Source organism: Ammospiza nelsoni, chromosome 30 (assembly GCF_027579445.1).
Source record: "Ammospiza nelsoni isolate bAmmNel1 chromosome 30, bAmmNel1.pri, whole genome shotgun sequence".
Lineage (NCBI taxonomy): Eukaryota > Metazoa > Chordata > Aves > Passeriformes > Passerellidae > Ammospiza > Ammospiza nelsoni.
In genome coordinates, this window is record NC_080662.1 from 4,771,066 (window position 1) to 4,793,299 (window position 22,234).

General features: G+C 58.3%; 2 protein-coding genes across 2 annotated transcripts; one reads left to right on the forward strand and one right to left on the reverse strand.

Annotated features, from left to right (window-relative positions):
• Window positions 1–6,921: 6,921 nt before the first annotated feature.
• SFTPC (surfactant protein C) lies at window positions 6,922–15,082 on the reverse strand. The gene is made up of 10 exons (XM_059490679.1): window positions 14,986–15,082; window positions 14,750–14,899; window positions 14,507–14,647; window positions 13,205–13,315; window positions 12,540–12,638; window positions 9,241–9,363; window positions 8,382–8,771; window positions 7,552–7,653; window positions 7,369–7,479; window positions 6,922–7,236 (listed from the first exon to the last, which is right to left on the reverse strand). Exons 1-10 carry the CDS (start codon window positions 15,028–15,030, stop codon window positions 7,141–7,143), a joined length of 1,368 nt encoding a protein of 455 aa, XP_059346662.1. The 5' UTR covers window positions 15,031–15,082; the 3' UTR covers window positions 6,922–7,140.
• Window positions 15,083–15,799: 717 nt separating this feature from the next.
• On the forward strand, window positions 15,800–20,520 carry LGI3 (leucine rich repeat LGI family member 3). The gene is made up of 8 exons (XM_059490803.1): window positions 15,800–16,127; window positions 17,593–17,664; window positions 17,752–17,823; window positions 17,917–17,988; window positions 18,077–18,148; window positions 18,697–18,866; window positions 19,352–19,516; window positions 19,605–20,520. Exons 1-8 carry the CDS (start codon window positions 15,916–15,918, stop codon window positions 20,420–20,422), a joined length of 1,653 nt encoding a protein of 550 aa, XP_059346786.1. The 5' UTR covers window positions 15,800–15,915; the 3' UTR covers window positions 20,423–20,520.
• Window positions 20,521–22,234: the final 1,714 nt, after the last annotated feature.

Sequence of the window (22,234 nt, forward strand, 5' to 3'; positions counted from 1 at the left end):
CCAGGAGCAGGATGAGCACCCCAGGAAAGGGTGGGCGAGTGTAGGAGCACCCCAAAAGCTGAGCAAACACCACAGAAAGGGTGGCCAGGCACCCCAAAAGTGGGATGACCACCTCAGGGAGGGTGTGTGAGCACCCTGGGATCAGGATGAGCACCCTGGGATCAGGATGAGCACCCCAGGAGCTGGGTCAGCCCCCCAAGTGAGCACTTGGGGAGCAGCCCAGGGTGATCCTAACACAATCCCAGCCCCCCAGGGTGGCCAAGGGACAGGGACACGGCCCTGTCCCCTTGCAGTGGCCCTGCGGGGCCATTCCAGCCTGGGGATGCTGCAGTGGGATCTGGCTCACCCCGTGCTGCCCCTACAAACCCGTCCCTCTCCTCTCACGGCACTCCAGACTTGCATTAACTTTGTTTTTTAGGATTTTAAGTGTTTCCTGTGTTTGATGACCTCCACAGGGACACACTGGGGGACACCAGCATCCAGGCTCTGCTCACCAAGCCCCCAAATCCCCTTTCCCTTCACTTTTGGGGATCCCCTGCATCCAGGGCCGGGCTCATTCCCCCCAGGAATGACGGAGGAACGACGGAGGAATGACGGAGTCTCCTTCGCCCCTCATCTCCGTGTCGCTTTCCTCCCCCATCAGGATCATCCCAGGATGTTTTCCTTCTTCTCCCTTATTGCAAAACCCACATCCAGCAATTCTTTCCTCCTCAGAGCAGATAAATAAACCCTGGAAAAGCGGCTGAGGCCGTGTCCCTGCTCTGCCCCAGCCCTCAGGTCACAAAACTCATCGCAGGGACGGGAATTTGGGGAGCAACCGCTGGATTCCGCTCCGGGCTGGAGCCCATCTCCCAAGAAAACAAACAAACTCTTGGAATCCTTCTTGTTTTCATCCCGGGCTGGGGCTGGGGAGGATGTTTGGAGTCCCTGGGTGATGTCAGTCCATGATGTCAGGGTCCAGCCGTGGCTCTCCAGGCTCAGATCTCCCCTTTCTCACGGAGCGCTCCGGGGAGCCCGGCCCGGCCCAGGAGCCGTTCCCACGGCAGAACATTCCCCCAAAATCCAGCTGCAGGCTGGGCTCCCCCGGGAGCCTGCGGGACACGGCCACCGGCACTGCGACATGGGGCCCTACCTGGAACAGGAGCATCGGGGTGGGAATGTCCCCATCCCCGGGGAGATGTCACCTGGCAGCAGGATGGGAATGTCCCCATCCCTGGGGAGATGTCACCTGGCGTCAGGATGGGAATGTCCCCATCCCTGGGGAGATGTCACCTGGCAGCAGGATGGGAATGTCCCCATCCCTGGGGAGATGTCACCTGGTGTCAGGATGGGAATGTCCCCATCCCTGGGGAGATGTCACCTGGCGTCAGGATGGGAATGTCCCCATCCCTGGGGAGATGTCACCTGGCAGCAGGATGGGAATGTCCCCATCCCCAGGGAGATGTCACCTGGTGTCAGGATGGGAATGTCCCAGTCCCTGGGGAGATGTCACCTGGCAGCAGGATGGGAATGTCCCCATCCCTGGGGAGATGTCACCTGGCAGGGCCTGAGCATCAGGATGGGAATGTCCCCATCCCCGAGGAGATGTCACCTGGCATCAGGATGGGAATGTCCCCATCCCTGGGGAGATGTCACCTGGCATCAGGATGGGAATGTCCCCATCCTCAAGGAGATGTCACCTGGCACCAGGATGGGAATGTCCCCATCCCTGGGGAGATGTCACCTGGCAGGGCCTGAGCATCAGTATGGGAATGTCCCCATCCCCGAGGAGATGTCACCTGGCAGCAGGGTGGGAATGTCCCCATCCCCAGGGAGATGTCACCTGTCGGGGCCTGAGCATCAGGGCGGGCATGTCCCCATCCCCAGGGAGATGTCACCTGGCATCAGGATGGGAATGTCCCCATCCCTGGGGAGATGTCACCTGGCACCAGGATGGGAATGTCCCAGTCCCAGGAACCCTGGGGAGATGTCACCTGGCATGGCCTGAGCATCAGTATGGGAATGTCCCCATCCCCGAGGAGATGTCACCTGGCAGCAGGGTGGGAATGTCCCCATCCCTGGGGAGATGTCACCTGGCATCAGGATGGGAATGTCCCCATCCCTGGGGAAATGTCACCTGGCAGGGCCTGAGCATCAGGGTGGGAATGTCCCAGTCCCAGGAGCCCTGGGGAGATGTCCTCATCTCAGCAGCCCTAGGAGATGTCACCTGGCATCAGGATGGGAGTGTCCCAGTCCCAGGAACCCTGGGGAGATGTCATCAGACAGGGTCTAAATATCAGGATGGGAATGTCCTCATCCCGGGAAACCTGGGGAAATGTCACCTGGCATCAGGATGGGAATGTCCCCATCCTCAAGGAGATGTCACCTGGCATCAGGATGGGAATGTCCCCATCCCCAGGGAGATGTCACCTGGCATCAGGATGGGAATGTCCTCATCCCTGGGGAGATGTCACCTGGCACCAGGATGGGAATGTCCCCATCCCTGGGGAAATGTCACCTGGCAGGGCCTGAGCATCAGGATGGGAATGTCCCCATCCCTGGGGAGATGTCACCTGGCGTCAGGATGGGAATGTCCCAGTCCCAGGAACCCTGGGGAGATGTCACCAGACAGGGTCTAAATATCAGGATGGGAATGTCCTCATCCCGGGAAACCTGGGGAAATGTCACCTGGCATCAGGATGGGAATGTCCCCATCCTCAAGGAGATGTCACCTGGCATCAGGATGGGAATGTCCCCATCCCCAGGGAGATGTCACCTGGCATCAGGATGGGAATGTCCTCATCCCTGGGGAGATGTCACCTGGCACCAGGATGGGAATGTCCCCATCCCTGGGGAAATGTCACCTGGCAGGGCCTGAGCATCAGGATGGGAATGTCCCCATCCCTGGGGAGATGTCACCTGGCGTCAGGATGGGAATGTCCCAGTCCCAGGAACCCTGGGGAGATGTCACCAGACAGGGTCTAAATATCAGGATGGGAATGTCCTCATCCCGGGAAACCTGGGGAAATGTCACCTGGCATCAGGATGGGAATGTCCCAGTCCCAGGAGCCCTGGGCAGATGTCACCTAGCAGGGCCTGAGCATCAGTATGGGAATGTCCCCATCCCTGGGGAGATGTCACCTGGCATCAGGGTGGGAATGCCCTCATCCCAGGAGCCATGGGGGGATGTTGGGCTTGTGCATCAGGATGGGAATGTCCTCATCCCTGGGGAGATGTCACCTGGCATCAGGATGGGAATGTCCCCATCTCAGGAACGCTGGGGGATGCCACCTGGAACAAATGTCCCCATCCCAGGAGCCCTGGATGAATGTCACCTCGCGGGGGCCTGAGGATCAGGATGGGAATTTCCTCATCCCAGGAGTCCTGGGACAAATGTCCCCACCTGGCACCAATGTCCCCCTCCCAGTAGCCCTGGGGAGATGTCACCTGGCACAGGCACACGGATTCCAGCGCTCCTACCTCACCCTGCCCACCCTGCAGGGCTTCCTTGGCACCTTGGAATGCCAGCTGGGCGATGCCAAGGCCTGGCACCGGCACAGCCGTGAGGGTGGGGGCACCAGGAGCTGCCAGGAGCATTCCTGGATCCATCCTCAGCTTTTCCATGCCCAGAACCTGCACACAAGGAGCAGCCCGGGCTGTTCCCAGCACCTTTTCCCCATGGACCCAAGGGAGGTCCCTGTGCAGTGAGACTGGCACTGGATTGTCCCCTGTGGCCACTGTCACACAACCCTGGGGGCTGCAGGGTGGCAGCTCCTCCTCCCAGGGATGGGATCCCTCACTCCCAGCATCTCACAGAATCACAGAATCACAGAATTTTCAAGACTGGAAGAGACCTATAAGATCATCTAGTCCAGCTGATGTTCTAACTGTTCAGCTAGATCATGGCAGCAAGTGCCACATCCAGTCTTTTTTTAAATTCTTCAAGGGATGATGCCTCTACCACCTCACTGGGTAAATGATTCCAGTTTCTGACCACTCTTTCTGTGAAGTATTTCCTTCTTACTTCTAACTTACATCTAGCTTGACGCAACTTGAGACTGTGTCCTCTTGTTCTATCCGTTGTCGCCCGGAGAAAGAGGCCGACCCCCAGCTCACTACAGTCTCTCCTGGCGGGTTTTACTCTGATTTCCCCCCCTGAGGTCCCTGCTGTGCCACAAACCTCCAGAAATCAGAATTATTGCTCAAGGAGCTGGTCCTGCCAACTTTGTGTCACCTCCTCCCTCTGCTCCAGCCTTGGGGGGTTCTGGGGGTCAGGGAGGGTTTGGGAGGGGACCCCTGGAGCTGAGGAGGTCCTGGATGGGTGCCCCAGGTCCTGGCAGGCTGCAGGAGCAGCTTCCCTGGTTCCAGAGGGGGAAATGGGGCTGGAGCCAGGGTGGGAAATGTGGGGGCTGGTGGTCCTCACTTGGGGCTGGTGGGCTTCCATTCCTGGGGGTTGGATGGGCTGCTCTGTTCCTTCTCTCTGCCCCAATTCAGTGTCCTGATCCCAACAACTTCTGGTCCTAATGATGCCAGCATCGTCCTAATACTGCCTGATCCCATCCTAATAAAGCCTGATCCTAATAAAACCGTGGTCCCGATCCTTATTATAAAATTATAACTCCTGATCCTTATAGAAGCAGCGTCTCAGTCCTAATAGTGTCTGATCCCAAAACACCCAATGCCAATAACACAAATATCCCAGTCCTAACAACTCCTGATTCTAATAACACCAACATCCTGATCCCAGTAACTCCTGGTCCTAATAATGCCAGAGTCCCATCCTAATAAATCCTGATCCTAATAAAATCGTGGTCATTATAACTCCTGATCCTTACAGAACCAGCATCTCAGTCCTAATAGTGTCTGATCCCAATAACACCAATATGTCAGTCCTAATCACTCCTGATCCCAATAACACCAACATCCTGATCCAAATAATTCCTGATCCTAACAGTACCAGCATTCCTGTTCTCATAACACCTGAGCCTAATAATGCCTGATCCCATCCTAATAAAGCCTAAACCTAATAAAATCCTGGTCTTTATAACTCCTGATCCTTATAGAACCACCATCCCAGTCCCAACAATCCCTGATCCCAATAACACCAATCCTGACAATCCTGATCCCAGTAACTCCTGGTCCTAATAATGCCGAATCCCGTCCTAATAAAGCCTGATCCTAATAAAATCGTGGTCATTATAACTCCTGATCCTTACAGAACCAGCATCTCAGTCCTAATAGTGTCTGATCCTGATAACTCCTGGTCCTAATGATTCCAGAATCATCCTAATAATGCCAGAGTCCCATCCTAATAAAGCCTGATCCTAAAAAAATTGTGGTCCTGATCCTTATTATAAAATTATAACTCCTGATCCTTATGGAACCAGCATCTCAGTCCTAATAGTGTCTGATGCCAATAACACAAATATCCCAGTCCCAACAACCCCTGATCCTAATAACATCAACATCCTGATCCCAATAATTCCTGATCCTCACAGCACCAGCATTCCTGTCCTAATAACACCTGGGCTGAATAATGCCTGATCCCAACACCAGCTCCCTCATCCTAAAACCCCCAATAACTCCCAATTCTTATAATGCCTGATCTTGATAACTCCTGGTCCTAATAATGTCAGAGTCCCATCCTAATAAAGCCTGATCCTAATGAAATCATGGTGATTATAACTCCTGATCCTTATAGAACCACCTAATAATGTCTGATCCCAATACCACCAATATGTCAGTCCTAATAACTCCTGATCCTAATAACACCAACATCCTGATCCCAATAACTCCTGGTCCTAATAATGACAGAGTCCCATCCTAATAAATCCTGATCCTAATAAAATTGTGGTCATTATAACTCCTGATCCTTACAGAACCAGCATCTCAGTCCTAATAGTGTCTGATCCCAAAAACACCAATATCCCAGTCCTAATAACTCCTGATCCTAATAACACCAACATCCTGATCCGAATAATTCCTGACCCTAACAGTACCAGCATTCGTATCCTAATAACACCTGAGCTGAATGATGATCCCAGCACCAGCTTCCTCATCCTAAAAACCCCAATAATTCCCAATTCTTACAATGCCTGATCCTGATAACTCCTGATCCCAATAATTCTTGATCCTCACAATACCAGCATTCCTGTCCTAATAACAGGAATGTTATTAGGAGCCTGATAATGCCTGATCCCAACACCAGCTCCCTCATCCTAAAAATCCCAATAATTCCCAATTCTTACAATGCCTGATCCTGATAACTCCTGACCCTGATAACTCCTGATCCTAACAACACCAACATCCTGATCCCAATAATTCCTGATCCTAACAGCACCAGCATTCCTATCTGAGCTGAATATTGCCTGATCCCAACACCAGCTCCCTCATCCCAAAAACCCAATAATTCCCAATTCTTACAATGCCTCATCCTGATAACTCCTGACCCTATTAACACCAACATCCTGATCCCAATAATTCCTGACCCTAACAGCACCAGCATTCCTATCCTAATAACACCTGAGCTGAATATTGCCTGATCCCAACACCAGCTCCCTCATCCCAAAAACCCCAATAATTCCCAATTCTTACAATACCCCATCCTGATATCTCCCCATCCCAGCAGCCTGTCCTAAATCTCTCGGCGCCAACGATCGCTGTCCTCGGGCAGCGTCTGGTGGCCGCGCTGCTTTGGGCACAGGCTGGCTCCAGGAATAGCTCCAGACCTGATTCTGGTTCCTGTCCCTCTCCTTCATCCCAGCCTGGCACAGCACAAACCCATTTATCCCGCCGGGCCAGCTCAGGTCAGGCAGCCATTGAGCCCCCAGGTTGTGTCAGTGACAGAAATTCCCCCAAAATCCAAGCCCGGAGCCCCTCAAGGCGTTTTTAAGGCCGGGGGAAGGCGGGAGCTGGCGGGGAGCGAAGAACTGGAACGCAGAATTGTGTTTTCCTTTAAATGTCACGGGTTTTTTTTAAGCTCATTTTTGCACTTGGGTTTGGCGAAGCTGAGAAGACTTAAGTGACAAACCAGCTGTCCCCTGGCACAGCGCAGACACCCCCGGACCCCAAAACTGGGGTGGGCACGGCGGGGGTGGCTCCAGTGGGGTTGTGGGGGCGCTGCAGGGTGGGCGGGGGTCCTGCAGCCCCCCACCCACCCTGCTAAGCCCAGTAGACGGGCAGGAGGCTGCAGAGGATGCCCGCCGTGGTGCCCAGCATGGAGCGGTCAGCCAAGGGCATGGAGATCTTGTCTTCAGCCTGGGCGTGGGGGGAAAGGCACATCCTTCAGCATCATCATCTTCATCACCATCTTCATCACTCCTCCGCTCAGGGAGGGGCTGCACAAGGCGCTGAGCCCCCCAACTCCCCCAGACCCAGCCAGGCGCTCACCTGCCGGCGCTGGAAGCTCTCCAGCACGCTGTCCAGCCCCGGCATGTTGTCCTGGTCCACTCGGGTCACGTAGCAGGCGCGGTGCAGCCGGGCTCTGTAGCTCACCAGCAGCTGTTGGGAGCCAAACCCGGCTCAGCTCCATCCCATATCCCCCTCCTGGTGTCCCCAGAGCCCCCCACTCACATTCCTGTAGTCATAGATGACCGTGGCCGCGTTGCCGTCGCCGCTGTCCAGGTAGAAAGTGGCCGCGTTCTCGTCGTCTCCCCACAAACCGGCCCGCAGCACCTGGAGGGCACCGAGGGGGGCTCAGAGCCTGCAGCAGCCCCTTCCCCTGGCATGGGGGGTTGTCACAGACATCTTTTCATAAAAATCCTTTCTTTAGGATTTTTCTCCCTTCTGAGCAGCAACAAAATGTAAACAATGGTTATCTGCTGCTGTGGAATGCTACAGGTGGATCCGTGATTGGTCTTCTGTAGATGTTTGGATTTACTGACCACTCTGGAGCACACTGGTCCAACCCCTCATCCTGGGCACTGGGAATGCAGCATCCCACATCCAAACCTTCATCCTGGGCACTGGGAATGCAGCATCCCACTTCCAACCCTTCACCCTGGGCACTGGGAATGCAGCATCCCATGGATCAGACCCTCATCCTGGGCACTGGGAATGCAGCATCCCATGGTCCAACCCTTCATCCTGGGCACTGGGAATGCAGCATCCCATGGTCCAACCCCTCATCCTGGGCACTGGGAATGCAGCATCCCACGTCCCTCGCTTTCTGCCAGGACACAAACCTTTGTTATTCATTCCTTTTCTATTCTCAGCTTAGCTAGCTTCTGAGAACTTTCCTATTTCTTTTTAGTATCGTTATAATGTAGTACATCTATCCTAAACGAACAAATCAAGCCTTCTGAACATGGAACTAACGTTCTCGTCTCTCTCTTCACCCCGCAACCCTCGCAAGCCCCGTGACAGGGCGTGGCACGGGGGGTGGCACTGGCGGTGGCACTCACGCTGTCGCCGCGGCGCTGCTCCACGCTCAACCACATCAGCAGCGCGCCGGCCACGATGACCACGAGCAGGACCAGCACCAGCGCCACGATGAGCAGGCAGCGCAGGCGGCCGCAGCTCAGCAGCTTGCGGGGCAGGTAGCACAGCAGCCGGGGCACGAAGCACAGCGACTTCCTGAGGCAGCCGGAGCAGCTGGCACAGCCGGGACACTTGGGGCACTTGGGGCACTTGGGGCACTCGCAGCACTTGGGCAGGCAGCAGCACTTGGCGCAGCACCAGCCGCATCTGGCGCAGCATTTGGTGCAGCACCAGCTGCATTTGGTGCAGCATTTGGCGCAGCACGTGGCGCAGGGCAGGCAGCAGCCCGGGCAGCAGCAGCCGTTCCCCGAGTCCTGGGGGTGCAGGAAAATGGGGGAATTTGGGGTCAGAGGAGTGGAAATGGGAGCTGGGGGATGCAGGAGGTTGGGGGTGGATTGCAGCTCTCATCCTGCTGCCCCCCAGCATCCTGATGCCCCCCTGGGCACTGGGAATGCAGCATCCCATGGTCCAAACTCCCATCCTGGGCACTGGGAATGCAGCATCCCACATCCAACCCCTCACCCTGGGCACTGGGAATGCAGCATCCCATGGTCCAAACTCCCATCCTGGGCACTGGGAATGCAGCATCCCACATCCAACCCCTCACCCTGAGCACTGGGAATGCAGCATCCCACATCCAACCCTTCATCCTGGGCAGCATCCCACTGTCCAAACCCCCCTGTCGGGCACTGGTGCCTTGCTGGGATAAACTGGGCAAAGCCCTGTGCCCAGCTGGCTGCAGGGACACTGCAGGGATGGCAGTGCCACCCTGCAGGGACTCACCTCTTCTTCAAGCACCACCTGCTTCATGCTGCTGTCCATGGCTGCTGCCTCCTCCTCCTCCTCCTCCTCCTCCCATTCCCAGCCCAGTCTGACTGCAGGGACTGGCATCTTTATACTGGGGCACTGGGGTGGGGACGCTGTGAAGGGTCTGGTGGCCCTGGGGTGCAGCCAGGCCCTGGCATGTGACCCACTCCAGTGGTGTTTGCTGAGCGCCCACTCCCAGCTGGGTCCCCTGGGAACCTGCAGCTCAAGAGGCTCCGAGGGCGCTGGGTCAAGGACCCTTGTCCCCAGGCACGGGGACCTCTCTGCTGCCCAGCAGCGAGGTGCCAGGGCCAAAACAAACCCTCCAGGGTGGAGCATCCGGCTGTGCCCGTGCCCAGGGTGGCAGCTGGCTCGTGTCCCTGTGCCAGCTTGGGCACCTGCAGCTGCTTGATGTGGCAAGGAGCAAACAGGACGTGAAATATTTCCTGTAATCCACGGGGACGGGTGGGAACGGGGTCACCGTGGTGTGGGGAGTGTCCCTGACCCTCATTCCTGCTCCTGAGGCTGCTCAGACACTGCTGGTGGCTTTGGAGCTGGCAGAGGTGCCCACAGTGCAGATCTGAGTGTCCCTGACCCTCATTCCTGCTCCTGGGGCTGCTCAGACACTGCTGGTGGCTTTGGGGCTGGCAGAGGTGCCCACAGTGTGGATTTGAGTGTCCCTGACCCTCATTCCTGCTCCTCAGGCTGCTCAGACACTGCTGGTGGCTTTTAGGGCTGGCAGAGGTGCCCACAGGGTGAATTTATTTGAGTGTCCCTGACCCTCATTCCTGCTCCTAGGGCTGCTCAGACACTGCTGGTGGCTTTGGAGCTGGCAGAGGTGCCCACAGTGTGGATTTGAGTGTCCCTGACCCTCATTCCTGCTCCTCAGGCTGCTCAGACACTGCTGGTGGCTTTGGAGCTGGCAGAGGTGCCCACAGGGTGAATTTATTTGAGTGTCCCTGACCCTCATTCCTGCTCCTGAGACTGCTCAGACACTGCTGGTGGCTTTGGAGCTGGCAGAGGTGCCCACAGTGTGGATTTGAGTGTCCCTGACCCTCATTCTTCTCCTGGGGCTGCTCAGGCGCTGCTGGTGGCTTTGGGGGCTGGCAGAGGTGCCCACAGTGCAGATCTGAGTGTCCCTGACCCTCATTCCTGCTCCTGGGGCTGCTCAGGCGCTGCTGGTGGCTTTTAGGGCTGGCAGAGGTGCCCACAGGGTGAATTTATTTGAGTGTCCCTGACCCTCGTTCCTGCTCCTGGGGCTGCTCAGGCGCTGCTGGTCACTTTTGGGGCTGGCAGAGGTGCCCACAGTGGGGATTTTTTTGGGGTTAGGGGGTCCCAGCTCTGGTGTGTCCCCCTCAGGTGGCATGGGGACACTGCTGAGCTTTGGTTTTGCCCATCCATGAGCTCCTCCTGCAACTGGGACCCCTCCAGTTCCCCCTGAGACCCCCAACACCCCCAATACTGAACGTTGCCTCTTTTCCCAGGGTGTCAAGGGCCACAAGAGTTCCTTGAGTGGCTCCTGGCTGTTTGTTCTGTCCCCATGGGAGCCCTTATCAGCTTCCCTGGCCCACGGCACCCCCTTGACCCAGCTCCTTATCACGGTCAGGGTTTTTTGGGAAGCAGAGCTGCTGGCTCTGAGCCAGCACATGGAAACCTGCAATGTCCCTCCTGTTCCCAGCAAAGTGTCACCCCCCCGGGGCAATGACCTTGCTCTCTGCCCATGGATGTGATTTTGGGGACAACAGTGAGTTTGCAGCTCTGGAAAGATCAAATCAACTTCCAGGGGTCTCTTTTTCCCCCTCCCAGCCTCGCTGCTCCTCTGGTTTTCAGTGCTGCACTTGGGAGAGGCCCCAAGGCTGATGGAGGGGCAAGAGGGGCTGGAATGGTTGGGAAAAGGGTGAGGATGAGGAGGAGGAGGAGCTGGAGCGAGTGGATCGTGGTGTCTGTGGGTGACACTTGGTTCCCACTGGGGATGTGGCGCAGTCCCTCTGTCCCCACCTGCATGAGGAGGGGACAGGGTTGGGAGATTTTACTGAAGGGCTGAAAGCGCAGGGGCTGCTCCTTTGTGCTCACCCTCCATGCTCCAAACTGGGGGGGCACAGCTGGGGATACTGGGGGGACAGAGTTGGGGACACTGGGGGGATGCAGGTGGGGACAATGGGGGAACACAACTGGGGACAATGGGAGGGCACATGTGGGGACAATGAGAGGACATATGTGGGGACAATGAGAGGGCACAGCTGGGGACATGGGCAGGACACAGTTGGGGACGATGGGAGGGCACAGTTGGGGACCCTGAGGGGGCACAGGTGCGGACAATGAGAGGACGCAGTTGGGGACAATGGAAGGGCCCAGCAGGGGACAATGGGAGGGCCCAGGTGGGGACACTGGGGGGACAGAAGTGGGGACACTGGGGGCACACAGTTGGGGACAATGGGGGGGCACAGGTGGGGACACTGGGGGGACACAGTTTGGGACAATGGGAGGGCCCAGGTGGGGACAATGGGAGGGCAGAGGTGGGGACCCTGAGGGGGCAGAGGTGGGGACAATGAGAGGACCCAGGTGGCGACAATGGGAGGGCACAGGTGGGGACCCTGAGGGGGCACAGGTGGGGACAGTGGGGGAACACAACTGGGGACAATGAGAGGACGCAGTTGAGGACAATAGGAAGGCCCAGCAGGGGACAATGAGAGGACCCAGGTGGGGACAATGGGAGGGCACAGTTGGGGACAATGAGAGGGCACAGGTGGGGACAATGAGAAGACCCAGGTGGGGACAATGGGAGGGCACAGCTGGGGATACTGGGGGACACGGCTGGGGACAATGAGAAGGCACAGTTGGGGACAATGGGAGGGCACAGCTGGGGACTATCAGAGGACACAGCTGGGGACAATGAGATGGCACAGGTGGGGACAATGTGACCATCATGTGCCCTTTTGCTGCTGGCCCCCATGTTTGATCCCTCCCAACATGAGGGATTCCCCTCCCTACCCTGCTCCCCACAAGGGGACACCCCTGGGACCCCGTGTCCCTGTCCCCAGCACCCAGGAAGGGCAAGAGCACACTCGGAGGCGGTGACACAGCCTTTACTTTGTAGACAGAAGCAAACCCCGACGCAAATCCCGCTTTTTTTATGGCAGGAGCACGCAGTGCCAAGCGACAATGGGTGGGGTGGCTGTCCCCAGGGTGGGGACGAGGAGGAGGAGGAGAGATCCCTGCCTGGAAGGGGACAGTGGGGGACAGTGCCACCCCCATGTCGTTGTCCCATCCCGCTATGCCCAGAACACGGGGACGGTGCTGCACAGGATGTTGATGGTGGTGCCCAGGATGGAGCGGTCAGCCAGGGGCACGGCCTTGTCCCCAACCTTGTCCTCATCCTGCAGGACACAAAACGGAGCAGAGCACCCACAAAAGGACAAGCAAACCCCCAGCCCAGCATTCTCCAGCTTGGTGCGGCTCCACCCCTGTGCTTGTGAGACAGGAGAAATTCTCCAGAGTAGAAATTGTCCAGAGTAGAAATCCATTTTGATTTAGGTGAAATGCTCATCTTTGAGTCTGTGGTTAGAAAACAGAGCTATGTAGTCTAACTGCAAAGCCCAGGCTCTGAAGAACTGCTCCAGTGAAAGACAGCGATAAGGGGGAGGAGACAAAAAGTGATAAAGAGAGACAGAGACTGCTGTGAGAGCAGGTCAACCTGACCCAGGAATTCTTTCTGATAGAGAAGAACTAGCGGCAAATATCATGCAAAATTCGTAAAAATGAATATGTATGAACCTAGTGTGAAATTGTGTGCATATGTATCTGAGAGGGGGATAAAAAGGGACCTGAAGTTCCCATGTCTTTTAAGGAGAGTAATCTCCACATGCTGTAATAAACATACCGGCTTTACAACTTTCACAAGGTTGTACAGTTTAGTTATCTCCATAAACAGTTGTCACCTCACCTGCCGGCGCTGGAAGGTCTCGGTGACAGCGTCCAGCCCCGGGAAGTTGTCCTTGTCCACGCGGGTGATGTAGCAGGCACGGTGACGCCAGGACCTGTATCCGACCAGCAGCTGTGGGCAGACAGAGCTGGCTCAGCCTGCACGGTGCTGTGGTGCCATGCATGTCCCCATGTCCGGGTGTCCCCATGTCCCAGCGTCCCCACGCACCCATGTCCCAGTGTCCCCGTGTCCCCGTGTCCCCATATCCCCATGTCCCCACGCACCCATGTCCCCATGTCCCCGTGTCCCCGTGTTCCCATGTCGCCATGTCCCTATGCTCCCATGTCTCTATGTCCCCGTGTCTCTATGTCTCCATGTCCCCATGTCCCTATGTCCCCATGTCCCCGTGTCCCCATGTCCCCGTGTCCCCATGTCCCCATATCCCCATGCCCCCATGTCCCCACGTCCCCGTGTCCCCATGTCCCCATGTCCCCATGCCCCCATGTCCCCATATCCCCATGCCCCCATGTCCCCATGCCCCCATGTCCCCATGTCCCCATGTCCCCATGTCTCCATATCCCCATGTCCCCATGTCCCCGTGTCCCCGTGTTCCCATGTCGCCATGTCCCTATGCTCCCATGTCTCTATGTCCCCGTGTCTCTATGTCTCCATGTCCCCATGTCCCTATGTCCCCATGTCCCTGTGTCCCCATGTCCCCGTGTCCCCATGTGCCCATATCCCCATGTCCCCATGTCCCCATGTCCCCATGCCCCCATGTCCCCATGTCCCCATGTCCCCATGTCTCCATATCCCCATGTCCCCATGTCCCCTTGTCCCCATATCCCCATGCCCCCATGTCCCCGTGTCCCCATGTCCCCATGTCCCCATGTCCCTGTGTCCCCATGTTGCCATGTCCCTATGCTCCCATGTCTCTATGTCCCCGTGTCTCTATGTCCCCATGTCCCCATGTCCCTATGTCCCCATGTCCCCATGTCCCCATGTCCCCATGTCCCTATGTCCCCATGTCCCCGTGTCCCCATGTCCCCACATCCCCATGTCCCCATGTCCCCATGTCCCTGTGTCCCCATGTTGCCATGTCCCTATGCTCCCATGTCCCTATGTCCCCACGTCTCTATGTCCCCATGTCCCCATGTCCCCGTGTCCCCATGTCCCCACGCCCCTATGACCCCATGTCCCCGTGTCCCCGTGTCTCCATGTCCCTGTATCCCCATATCCCCAAGTCCCCAAGTCCCCCTGTCCCCATGTCCCTATGTCGCAAGATCCCCATGTCCCCGTGTCCCCGTGTCCCGTGTCCCCACGCACCTTGCTGTAGTCGTACACCACGGCGGCCGAGCCGTTGCGCCCGTCCCGCACGGCGAACGTGCCGCTCCTCTCCCTCCTGCTCACGGCGAGCTGCTGGGGGCTCCCCTCGCCATCCAGCCCCTGGATGCTCATCCGCAGCACCTGCCGGGGGGGGAGAGGGCTCAGGGGGCTCTGCGGGGGCCGACCCTGTCCCCACAAAGCCGCGGTGCCATCCCGGAGCTGGTGGCACCGCTCTGTCCTCACCGTCTCGGCGTGGGACTCGCTGAGGTGCAGCCCCAGCAGCAGGAAGGCGACGTTGACCACCACGAGGGCCACCACCACCAGCGCCACCATCAGCAGGAGGCTCTTGAGCTCGTGGGGGATGCAGGGCAGGCGCGGGGACTCCGTGTACCTCTGTTGGGGACAGGGGAGCGCCCGGCTGAGCCAGAGCCGGGGGTGGCACCGGGGGCTCCTCAGGGTGGGTGGTGGGTGCTCCTTACCGGAGGTGCCTCCTCCATCAGCGCCTCTTTAGAGCTGTCCTCCATCGCTCCGTGCGCTCCTGTCCCTTTGCCAGCCCGGGCTTGGGGGCATTTATAGGATTCCGTGTGGCCGCGGAGGTTGGGGACACTCCATCTGCCGAGTGCCACTTGTGCTGTTTGCTGAGCCCGCAAAGAGCCAGGGAGGGGATACAAAACCTCCGAGGGCCCTTCCGCGGCAGCTGTGGGGGTGCCAAGGCAAACAGCGGGCAGTGCCCGCCCTCCACACACCCAGCACGTCCCGGGGTGGGGCTGCACCCCTGGTTCTGCACGGGCAGCTGTGCCAGTCCCCCCCGGGGCGGGCAAGGAGCTGGCTGCACTCATTGTTCCCGAGGGCACCGTGCCAGGGACGGCGCAGATGGACGCCTGGCATGGGAGAGATGGGTGCCAGGGACGGACGGGTGCCCAGCGCGGCGTGGATGGGTGCCCAGCGCGGCGTGGATGGGTGCCCGGTGCGCTGCGGGCACAGCGGGCACGGCGAGGGGCTGGGGGAGCTGCTGTGGGGGGCGTCACCCCTGGCGTGTCCCCCCAAGTTCTGCGCACCCCAAGAGCAGCCGGTGGCAGGCGGGGAACGCCGAGTTTGGGACACGCGCGCACGGACACGCGTGCCCAGGGATGCTGGAGCTGTCACTCACCGCATCCTTCATCCCTCCCTCCTTCCCTCCCTCCTCCTCTCCCTCCGTCCCTCCCTCCCTCCCTCCCGCAGCAGCTCCCGGGCATGGTGTGCTGCAGAGCCGCGGGTCAGGCGCCCGCAGCCTCCGCCGCTTCTCCTCCACACTGAAATCCCCAGAAGAATAAAAAAAAAAAGAGGAAAAAAAAAAAAAAAGGTTTTTGCACAGCTGCCGGGCATTGGGAGCAGCTGCCGGGATCAAGCAGGGATCAGGCCAGGGAGTGATGGAGCTGCGGCGTTGGAGGATGCCCAGGGAGCAGCTCCCCGCTCTCCTCCTCCTCCTCCTGGCCGTGGCCTGGCTCTGGCTGCCGGCGGAGGGGCGGCGGCCCCCGCGGCCTCCCCCTTGCCCCCCGAGCTGCTCCTGCACCCGGGACACGGCTTTCTGCGTGGACTCCAAGGCCGTGCCCAAAAACCTGCCCCCCGAGGTCATCTCGCTGTGAGTACCGGGGTGGGGACAGCGGTGGGGACAGCGTCACATCCCAGGAGCGCAGAGCTGGCAGGGGCTGGAGGGGCAGGGACACCCCTGATGTGCTGCACAGGGGGACAAAGGGGTGGCAGGGCGGGGTCCGGGAGCAGGAGGAGGCTGGGGACAGCCCGGGACGTGTCCCTGTGTCCTGCGGTGCTGGCACACGCAGCCATCCATCGGTGCCAAGCGGAGCAGGGCTGCAGCCTGTCCCCAACGCGACCTTGGGCAGCAGAACCCCGGGGGGACACGGCTGTGACCTTGGTGACCACAGCCCCAGGGGGACACGATTGAGGAGGGAGGGTGATGATGATGATGATGATGATGATGATGATGATGATGATGATGATGATGATGATGATGATGATGATGATGGAGGGTCCCCGGGGACAGGGCTGTGCCCCGGAGGCTGGCACGGGGAGGTGTGGCAGGTGGGGGTGTTTACAGCTGTGTGAGTGTGTGTTTACACACCTGTCTGTGTATATTTACACATGTGTGTGTGCTTACTCACTAGTTTGTGTGTGTTACACACCTGTTTGTGCATGTTTACACACCCGCTGGCGTATATTTACATGTGTGTGTGTGCTTACACACCCGTTTGTTACACCTGTGTGTGTGCTTGCACACCCATTTGTGTGTGCTTACACACCTGTTTGTGTGTGTTACACCCATGTGTGTGTTATACTTGTCTGTGTGCTTGCACATGAATTTGTGTGTGTGACATCTGTGTGTGTTACACCAGTGTGTGCGTGCTTACACACTCGTTTGTGTGTGTTAGACCCGTGTGCGTGTGATTACACACCTGTTTGTGTGTGTTACACCTGTGTGTGTGCTTACACACCCATTCATGTGTGTTTACACATGTGTGTGTACTTACATACCCATTTGTGTGTGGTTACACACCCGTTCATGTGTGTTATACCTGTCTGTGTGTGCTTGCACACCTGTTTGTGTGTGTTATACCAGTCTGTGTGTGCTTACACACACGTCTGTGTGTGTTACACTTGTCTGTGTGTGTTACACCTGTGTGTGTGCTTACACACCCATTCATGTGTGTTTACACATGTGTGTGTGGTTACACACCCGTTTGTGTGTGTTACACCTGTCTCTGTGTGTCACACCTGTCTGTGTGTGTTACACCAGTCTGTGTGTGCTTGCACACCCGTTTCTGTGCGTTCACACACATGTGCAAGCACGTGGCCCCGGGCCAGGGGCTGCCGCAGGGCGTGGGCAGCCTGGGGTCGGTGCCAGCCCCGTCCCCTCCGTGTCCCCACACCGGGCAGGGCGGCTGCTGGGGTCCCTGTGCCAATGCCAGTGCCCCTCACGGGCTGCCCTGGCAGGCAGCAGGTGACACCCAGCCCATGCTGGTGGGCACGAGGGTGGCAGTGCCAGGCTGCTGCCGTCCCCTGTCCTGCAGCTCCGTCTTTCTTTCCCACAGGACCATGGTGAACGCGGCTTTCACGGAGATCCGGGAGGCGGCCTTCGCCCACATCCCCTCCCTGCAGTTTCTGTAGGTGCCTCCCTGGTGCCCACCTGGTGCCCACCTGGTGCTCACCATGCCCAGCCTGGCACTGATGTCTCCCCCCTCTCTTTGCAGCCTCCTCAACTCCAACAAGTTCACGCTGATCGGGGACAACGCCTTCGCCGGGCTCTCGCACCTGCAGTACCTGTGTGTGACACCGGGACAGGGACACGGGGAGGGGACAGGGAGGGGACAGGGGGACTCTCGGGATGGCCCCGTCACTGTCTGCTCCCGTTCCAGGTTCATTGAGAACAACGACATCCAGGCGCTCTCAAAGGCCACTTTCCGCGGGCTCAAGTCCCTGACACACCTGTGAGCACCTGGGGGACACTGTGGGGGTGGCTCTGTCCCTTCGTCACTGTCAGGGATGTGTCACCTCCACAACCCTTCTTGTCCCCAGCTCCTTGGCCAACAACAACCTGCAGACGCTGCCACGGGACCTCTTCAAGCCGCTGGACATCCTGAGTGACCTGTGAGGCTGCCACAGCTCTGGGGACACCGGGCTGGGACAGGGTGACATGCCAGGGGCTGGCACTGGGGCAGGGTGTGGTGTGCTGGGGGTGATGGTGCCATCCCTGGCAGGGACCCTCAGGACATTGAGATGGGAGAGGGTGACATCCTGGGGGGGACTCGGTGCCATCCCTGGCACAGAGCCCTGGGACACCAACCTGGAGAAGAGTGACATCCCAGTGGGTGCTGGGGGTGGTGGTGCCATCCTTGCTAGGGACCTCTGGGACACTGAACTGGGGACAGGTGACACACCATTGGGTGGCTGGGGGTGATGGTGCCATCTGTGGCAGGGAGCCCTGGGACACTGAGTGGGAAGAGGGTGACACAGCAGTGAGTTCTGGGGGCGACTCGGTGCCATCCCTAGCAAGGAACCCCAGGACACTGAGCTGGGACGAGGTGACATCCTGGCGGGTGCTGGTGCCATCCTTGGCAGGGAACCCCAGCACACTGAGTGGGGAGAGGGTGACACATTAGTGAGTTCTGGGTGTGACTCGGTGCCATCCCTGGCAGGGACCTCCGTGGCAACTCGCTGGCCTGTGACTGCAAGATCAAGTGGCTGGTGGAGTGGCTGGAGAGCACCAACACCACGGTCCCCGCCGTGTTCTGCAGCAGCCCCGGGCAGTTCGAGGGACAGCGGATCCGGGACCTGGCGCTCGGTGACTTCCAGTGCATCACCACGGGTAGGGCACCATGGCAGTGACGGTGTTCACAGGGGTCTGAGGGTGAGGGAAGAGACGAGGATCTGATTCCATGTTTCTGAAGGCTGATTTATTATTTTATGATATATATTATATTAAAACTATACTGAAAGAATAGAAGAAAGGATTTCATCAGAAGGCTGGCTAAGAATAGAAAGGAATGATAACAAAGGTTTGTGGCTGGGACAGAGAGTCCGAGCCAGCTGACTGTGATTGGCCATTAATTAGAAACAACCACATGAGCCAATCACAGATGCACCTGTTGCATTCCACAGCAGCAGGTAATCAATGTTTACATTTTGTTCCTGAGGTCTCTCAGCTTCTCAGAAGGAAAAATCCTGAGGAAAGGATTTTTCATAAAACATGTCTGTGACACACCGCCACCTGCCACCTGCCACCTGTCACTTGTCACTTGTCACCTCACTGCTGGGTGTTCAGACCTTCACTGCCGCCTCTCCCTGCTCCAGATTTCGTGATGCACCAGGTCCTGCCCTTCCAGGCGGTGTCGGCCGAGCCCTTCACCTACGCCAGTGACCTGTACGTGGCCCTGGCCCAGCCCAGCGCCAGCAGCTGCTCCATCCTCAAGTGGGACTACGTGGAGCGCAAACTCCGCGACTTCGACCGCATCCCCGGTGAGGAACCGGGCTGGGGGTCCCCTCCTGGGCTGGGACCCTCTTTGGGGTGGCCTGGCACGGTGTGACTCTGTGGTTGTGCCACCAGCTCACTCGGCAGTGCACTGCAAGCCCATCGTGGCGCAGGAGCAGCTCTACGTGGTGGTGGCGCAGCTCTTTGGCGGCTCCTACATCTACCGCTGGGACACGGCCGTGGACAAGTTCATCAAGATCCAGGACATCGACAGCCAGAAGATCCGCAAGCCCAACGACATCGAGGCCTTCCAGATCGAGGGCGACTGGTACTTCGTCATCGCCGACAGCTCCAAGGCGGGCTCCACCAGCCTCTACCGCCTCAACCAGAACGGCTTCTACTCGCACCAAGCCCTGCACGCCTGGCACCGCGACACCGACGTGGAGTACGTGGAGAACGACGGCAAACCCCGGCTGATCATCTCCAGCAGCTCCCAGGCGCCCGTCATCTACCAGTGGAGCCGGGCCCAGAAGCAGTTCGTGCCTCAGGGCGAGGTGGGCGAGATGCTGGACGTGCAGATGGTCAAGCACTTCAGGGCCAAGCGGGAGCAGTTCCTGTGCCTCAGCCGCTACATCGGCGACTCCAAGGTGGTGCGCTGGGAAGGGCAGCGCTTCGTGGAGGTGCAGACGCTGCCGTCGCGCGGCTCCATGGTGATGCAGCCCTTCGCCGTGGGCCAGCGGCAGTACCTGGCGCTGGGCAGCGACTTCTCCTTCACCCACGTCTACCTGTGGGAGGAGGAGAAGCAGAAATTCGCCAAGTTCCAGGAGCTGTCGGTGCAGGCGCCGCGGGCGTTCCGGGCCGTGCCGGCGGCCGACGTGCAGCTGCTGCTGGCGCCCAGCTTCAAGGCCAACACGCTGGTGTACCGGCACGTGGTGGTGGACCTCAGCCTGTAGCTGGCACCCGAGAGCCACCGGACATGCATGAGCCCACCACACCTCGTCCCACCCCACATGCCGGCCCTCCACCTTCACCCAGCCCCACGGTGCCTCAGTTTCCCCACGGTGCTCCCGGGTTCACGCTGTGGGACGCCCCTTGCGCTGCAGAGCGTCACCCCTGGGGGGTGGAGAGGGTTTGGGGGGGTCTTTGGGGTGGGAGATGGGGGTAGGAAAGGAGGGGGACAGCGGGCAGGGATGTGGTGGGAGGGGAGGGGGGCTCCCAGGATGCTGAGAGGCTTTGGGATGGTCCAAAGGGGGTGGGATGGCCAAGGTGGATGTGGTGGCATGGCCTGGGGAGCATGGGGTGTTCTGAGGCGGATGCAGATGGGATGGTGAGGATGATGATGGGGTGTCCTGGGATGGTCTGAGGATGCAGATGGGATGGTGAGGATGATGATGGGGTGTCCTGGGATGGTCTGAGGATGCAGATGGGATGGTGAGGATGATGATGGGATGCTCCAGGATGCCCTGAGGATGATGATGGGATGGTGAGGGTGATGATGGGATGTTCTGAGGATGATGATGAGATGCTGAGGGTGATGATGAGAAGCTCCAGGAGGTTCTGAGGATGCAGATGGGATGTTGAGGGTGATGATGGGAAGCTCCAGGAGGTTCTGAGGATGCAGATGGGATGCTGAGGATGATGATGGGAAGCTCCAAGCCCAGAGGGATGACTCAAGGGTGATGATGGGAAGCTCCAGGATGCCCTGAGGATGATGATGGGATGCCCTGAGGATGATGGAAGCTCCGGGATGCTCCGAGGTGGATGAAGCAGTGGACAGAGGAACGCTCCAGGCCAGCAGCTCCTGTCCCTCTCCGTGCATGCCCAGCAGCTCCCCGTGCCCACGGCCCCGCTGCCAGGCAGGACCCAGCGTGCCAGCGGGGCATCTGTGCCCACCAACCCCCCAATAAACACACTGTGCCCCCCAGCCCTGCCCGTGTCTCCTTCGGGTGGTGCCACCAACAGCTCCACCCGACATTGCACTGCCCCAGGGAGAGGGAATTCCTCATTTTAGGGTGAACATGGGGTTTTTCCCAGCAGAAACCTTGGCCCACCTCGGTGCCCGACGTTCTGCAGCCCCAGGGAGAGGGAGTTCCTCATTTTTGGGTGCTCCTGACCCCACATGTGGGTTTTTTCCACCAGAAACCTGATCCCACCTCAGTGCCTCCTCCATTCAAAATTCTGCTTCCCCAAGGAGAGGGAAATCATCATTTTTGGGTTCTCCTGACCCTACATAGGGGTTTTTTTTCCAACAGAAACCTTGGCCCACCTTGGTGCGTGACATTCTGCTCCCCCAGAGAGAAGGAATTCCTCATTTTTGGGTGCACATGGGATTTTTCCAGCAGAAACCTCAGCTCACCTCGGTGCCCACTCCACCTGACATTTCACTGTCCCAGGGAGAGGGAATTCCTCATTTTAGGGTGCACATGGCATTTTTCCCAGCAGAAACCTTGGCCCACCTCAGTGCCCGCTCCATCCAACCTTCTGCTCCCCCAAGGAGAGGGAAATCCTCATTTTTGGGTTCTCCTGACCCAAATATGGGTTTTTTCCAACAGAAACCTTGGCCCACCTTGGTGCCTGATTTCTGCAGAGCCAGGGAGAGGGAATTCCTCATTTTTAGGGTGCACTTGGTGTTTTTTTCCAGCAGAAATCTTGGCCCACCTCAGTGCTTGCTCTATCCAACATTCTGACCCCTCAGGGAGAGGGAATTCCTCATTTTAGGGTGCACATGGGTTTTTTTTTTCCAGCAGAAACCTCATCCCACCTCA